The 6195-nt window shown below is 32.5% G+C and overlaps 1 protein-coding gene across 1 annotated transcript; it reads left to right on the forward strand.

Moving 5' to 3' along the window:
- Nucleotides 1-597: 597 nt before the first annotated feature.
- On the forward strand, nucleotides 598-3836 carry LOC133847826 (microfibril-associated glycoprotein 4). The gene is given in 5 exon segments (XM_062283073.1): nucleotides 598-734; nucleotides 1963-2049; nucleotides 2051-2151; nucleotides 2628-3233; nucleotides 3312-3836. Coding segments are annotated over 5 exon segments (1044 nt in total). The 5' UTR covers nucleotides 598-632; the 3' UTR covers nucleotides 3460-3836.
- Nucleotides 3837-6195: the final 2359 nt, after the last annotated feature.

The following is a 6195-nucleotide window of genomic DNA, read 5'->3' on the forward strand; positions in this document are numbered from 1 at the left end:
AAAAACGGATATATCAACAAAATACACAACATTATTTTAGTTTGAAATATATTACATAATGAACTCATATTTTCGTTACCTACTACGCTAACCATACCTAATGTACAGACTAAGAAGAAAGATCAGATCAAATGTGACCATACAACTAAGTAAATAATATTTAAAACTAAATATGTAGATCAAGTTTGTTATACTAATTGTGATATATATAATATGGACACAGAACGGTCACTCTAAAATTTGTGGAATTTGCTCATCTGGGAACAACGCTTTAACAAGAAAAAAGTATTTTAAAATCTGAATAGAATTAAATTAAAAATACAAAATATATGTGTTTTAATTAGTGTATATATTAATTTCATTTTTATTTCATTTTTGCTATACTGTCTTAATGTTATATTTAGGGAGTTTTCACAGTAGTTTGGCAAATTCTACTGCTACGGCAACTGCAACTGCTTAGCATACCCGTTTGCAATGCGCTTGAATGATCGTGCGAATTAGATCTGACCTTTGACGCTAATGGCGGCAAATCGAGAAAACAGCAAACTGGAAAAGCAAATGAGCTAGAGAGCTAGAGAAATATGGACTGAGTCCCCACTTGTGCTCAGTATAGTTGCGAATCAGAACTGGAGATGTCGCAGATGCTGCAGCTGGACGCTTTGGTCACCATGTTGGCCTGTCTGACCACAACGCAAAACGATCTGGGCAGTCAGATGATTCCCCTTACTAATTCGGTGAGTCAAATTCGCACAAACTCCCACAAGTTAATTACTTTAGTGGAAATGTACAAAATCGCGAAACAATTGAACAATATGCATAAACAATATACACATATACATATATATATTTATCGATTATACGGAACAGAGATAATGTAAGATTTATCGGGGGGAAATTTACAAACAAATGTGTTACTCTCGAGCGTGTTTAGCTGTGAGATACGTATTAGTAATTCTGTTTATAATTCAAGCTTCAATTTCAAAGTAAATACATACATTAACTTTGGATAAAAGTTTTCGAAGTTATTTAAGAAATACTTTTGTGAAAAAACTCCATCTTACTTCGGATCTTGGTTACTTTGACTGACAATCTGGTATATTTTGAATGAGTAGTATATCAATATACCAAATAAAGCTTTTGGCATATTTTAGTATTTTTGCGGTATAGTAGTTTGATACACTCTTTTTTTGCACTCTTTTGCTTTTAATCAGAATCGGTAGCGGGTATCTACCAGTCGAACCCACTTTACTGTAGCATTTTTACTGAATGTTGGTAAATAACACAATGAAGAGAATTGTTAGCTTTCTAAAAAGAATTTTATTAATATTGGAATTAAAGTATTTATCGTGAGACATCGGTATTTAATAAGTAAAGTTGTTAAATGTTATATGATTTGCAGTTTCCTAAAGTATTCGACTATAAAACTGGAATATTTATTAGGTTACTTATTTGCTCAATGCGGAATTTAACGACTCTAGCTCGTACTATATCGCTAGAATATAAAAGCGCTGGCAGTATAGTTAACAAATAATTAACGTAGCTTTTGTGATACTTAAGTGCATCGATACGAGAGCATTCAACTTTAAAGATTAATGGGTAACCTTTATAGCTCTAGGAAATTGTTAATAAATCTTTTACGTGATTATTTGAACTTATACATGTTAAACCTTAAAACATCTGATTGATATTAGTTGAATTGCAGTGAGACCTTTTAAAGACCAATAAAATTAATAATGAAGGTTGGCGTGGATTCGATTAATTTTATAAAAGTAAGAGTTAAGTACTAACTTTAAGTGATATTTAAGGATTATCTCCTAACAAACTAGCCTCATGGCCTCAGTTACTCTCTCTGCTTTTTTTGGGCCTTAGAAATTAATTGTTTCTTTACAAATAATTTTAAATATATATAAATACATAATTGCACAGTTTTATTTAAACGTATCTTTCCTACATTTTTTGCAGACAACTGAGAGCTGTCCGCTGTCCACATTTAGTGGACTGACAACACGAATTCAGACATTATCCACAGAGATCGCGAGCTTTAAGGAAAAAAATAAGTGACTTGCAGGAGCAACTGGTGGATCTTCGTCGCTCAGGTGCACCGCGAATAATTAGCACTCCTGCAGTGCCCAGAGGTTTCAGCTCACGGATGTAAGTAAGCCCTCGTATTTATGTGTTTATCAGATCTAAAGATGAAGCAAAATAGTCACGTAAATTGGGTATTTACTAACTGTTATTTATAAATTAACAACAGACAGAGAAAAAAACTTGCTAAAATCAGGAATAAAATCTGTAATCAAGATTATATGAAGTCAAAATTGATGGTTTATTCTAATGATTATTCCCATGATAAAAATTGTTCCTTAGTTTAAGAATGGAAAAATCTCGAAAAAGGAAATTCCACATTTTTAAGAAGACTTAAATCGAGATTTGCAATCTGCTTTTCAATCAATGTATTCATAAAAAATTGTGTGGAAATTTGAAGCAATCTTTAATGCTACCACTTCATTCTAAAACTCATTAATTTACAGACTGATAAAAAAAGCCTTCAACATTAATCTAAGCTAAAATAAAATCCCATAATCAGAAAAAAAGTATAAAAAAAAATGATCATATCTCCATTGCAGTTATGAAGCTGCACCTCGCACGCTGGCGGTCGCAGCATCGCCATCGGCAGCAATTTTGCCGGGCAAAGTTGGCTTGGAGGTGTTGACCAGCGAGCCAAGCACCCCGCTCAATTGCCTGAAGCAGCAGCACGGCGTTGTGCGCATCCGTCCACGCGCCAACATCGATCCGTTCTTTGTGTTCTGCGATCAGAAGACACGCGGCGGTGGCTGGACTGTGGTTGTGAATCGTTTCGATGGCAGCGAAGACTTCAATCGCAAGTGGGCGGACTATAAGATTGGCTTTGGGCCGTTGACGGCGGAGTTCTTTTTGGGGCTGGAGAAATTTCATCAGATTAGTAGCAGCGAAGACTGCGAGTTGTTGGTGCAGCTGGAGAATCGCAAGCAGGAACCACGCTATGCCATCTATGATCATTTCAGCATTGGAGGGGAGTCCGAACAGTATCGCTTAAATGTGTTGGGAAAGTATCAAGGCGATGCCTCCGATGCTCTGCGCCAGCATACGGGCAAAAAGTTTAGCACCTTCGACAAGGATAACGATGAGAGCGAATCGAATTGTGCTGTTGCCCAATCGGCAGCCTTTTGGTATGGCAACTCGTGTACTTTAAGGTAAGCACAATCGCTGCCGGTTGCCGGTTGCCAGTTGCCCAATTCCAATTACATATTTATGTATCTCATTCCACATAGTAATCCATTCGGACTTTATCAGCGACTGCTTGAGCGCGATGTGGACAGCTTTAAGGGCATCTTGTGGCGTGGTTTTCTCGATGGGCCCAAGGGATCTTTAAAGCGAGTGCGTATGCTTTTAAGGCCACGCTCCAATGGCAAAAGTTAAAGGTGTCCCTTTTGCCACACATGAAGCTAATCGAAATCTATACTCGTATTATATGTTTATAAATATTTTATGCTTAAGTATACAGTCTAAAATCTTAAGAAGCGCTGCAGTGATTTGAAAAAATGAGAATACTACATTTTTGTTTGTTTTTCTATAAATGTGGTAATACATATTGTATAACAAACCATATAAAAAAGCGCATTTAATAATAATTTCAATTAAATAATTAAAAGTAGTTCATAGTTTTGTTGACTTTAATACATTCGAACTTACCAGAAGTTAAGTCGCAATTATCAAGAACTTTCAGAACTGTGTTTGTTGATTAGTTGTCTAAAGCTGGCGGTTGAAGGTTTCTTTTTATTCCGCGCATATTTTATTGGGTTACCAATTCTCTGACCATATATAATCAATTTTAATAATTTTAATAACCTTAGGAAATGTGTTGACAAAATATTTAAAGAGTGTAAAATATAATAAAGTATGCTCTCCCTTGACAATCCACAAGAAAACTGCAGCAAGCGTTCTAACTTACTAACAGTTGAGAATGCTCGAATGCCAGATACTCATTTCCCAACCCATCAAGAGAACTATAAAATAGTCTCTTCCATAAATAATGCAATACAATACAATAATATCAAATGTATTTGTACATCATATTTCCTGTGACAATTCTTCGATTTAATAATCGTATTGAAAGTGAATAGTGAACAATTGATAAACTTAATATAATAGCAAATTTGATTATCATTTAATATTTGTATAAAAAAAATAAATATGAAATATGTTTGCCAAGTTTTTACAATTTAATTGAAATAAATACGTTTAGTAAAAAAAAAAATAATTAAAATGCATGAAATGCTCAATGGTCTTTATCGATATATTAGTGTTGTGACATAAACTAATACCGAAGACTCTTCCACGTCTAAACTTCATTAAGTTTATCCGAATCCTCAGTGGTTGTGCGCATCGTTGTTGTAGTTGTAGGATCCTCGAAGCCCTTCACAACCAGAGCATCACCAAGTATTGGCTTGAAGAACAGCGCAAAGCGGGAGTAACGACGTGCAGAATTCTGAAAAGAAATAATATATAAGAATATATATATTATATAAAAAATTTACAATAATATTAATATTTTGAGATATTGCTTTCCATTTTCAATAATACCATATTACAAAACTAAAATATAACAAAAAATACTAAAATATATGTAGGGCAATATTTGGTTTATCTAAATAGAAGTACATTAAAAATATACCATAGGGTATAAAATATATCGGAATTTCATAAATATTTTGAGCTGTCTCGATTTTTAGAACTCCGCTTATCATTTTAACGAAATGCGAATCCTTAAAATCATCTAAGTTTGTTTATGATTTCTCGAATGATGAGCCCGAAATTTGTAATTGAACGATATCACATTTATAGAAATCGTACAGAATGTGGCTAATATCATATTGCTTATCTGGAAACCGCATTCATTTAGAGAAAAAATACACAGAGAGAAAATGCATTAAAACAATTAAATTATTTCAAACTACACGAGCGAGAGAGAGAGAGAAAAAAGAAATACGTAAAGAGAGAGATTGCGTTGCGATGCAAACGGAAAATAAACACATAATGAATCAAGCAAATATTACAACAACAAATATGCTAAAGCGTGACTTTAAAATTTCACAATAATTAGAGAGCGAGGAAAAACAAAAACACTGCATTGGATGCATTCAAAGTTTGTTTATTTCATTTAATAATAATAATGAATGAACCACGCAAATAATGCTCATCATAACAACATTAATAAAGCGCAACTCTTTAGTTACAAAAATGCAAAAGAGAAAAGCAAAATAACAGTCTAATAAAAAACACTCGATAAGAAAATAATATTTAAATGTTAAACATCAAAAGCATTATGAAATTAATTTTCAAATTGTTTGAAATAATAAAATTTAATAGTTTAACAATATACAATTAAAGAACGGACAGAAAACGCTAATTTCTCAATGTTAAGAATATAAAACGTAAATGTTTTGTATAATAATTTTCAACGGAAATGAACAGAATTAACTAAATTAACAATTTATCTTGTCCCATCTAATATATGTAGGTAATAATTCAAGCATTTAATTGTTCAACTTAATTCTATATACCAAGTAAGAAAACTGTTACCCATTTTGAATAAGAGCAAAACAGTGTAATATTATTATTTAAATAAACCAAATTTTTATACAGCAAATGTATTAAAATATACCAATGGCATTAGTACATTTATTAATTATTTAAAGTATTCCATAGATTACAAAACATAACACATTGACAGCATAAGTATGAAGGTGTTTTTCCCCATACAAAAAAAGTATTTCTAAAATAACTTCTAAAAACTTTATCTGATCGCATCCAAATTTTAAGGAATCATATATGTATACTTTAGTTGTTATTTGCCTCAAAATTACAATGGTTATCCGATTCGCAGGGACAATAATTAAAATAAATTTAAAACAAACTTGATCTGCTTGCAAGCATAAAAGTGCTATCGATTTATTATAGACTAGGTGTTTATAATCTAGGTGTTTATTATAGGGTCGGATATGCCTTCTTTTGCCAATTACATATGTACATTTCCTAGAGACACAAACTTATAATACCTTTCTTGACTATGGGTTCCGAGTTATTTGTATCGATTGTATCTTTATGAATTGATTTACGAAGTATTTGTATTTCAAATTTTTGCATCTGTATTAA

This window comes from Drosophila sulfurigaster, chromosome X (assembly GCF_023558435.1).
Source record: "Drosophila sulfurigaster albostrigata strain 15112-1811.04 chromosome X, ASM2355843v2, whole genome shotgun sequence".
NCBI classification, from domain to species: domain Eukaryota; kingdom Metazoa; phylum Arthropoda; class Insecta; order Diptera; family Drosophilidae; genus Drosophila; species Drosophila sulfurigaster.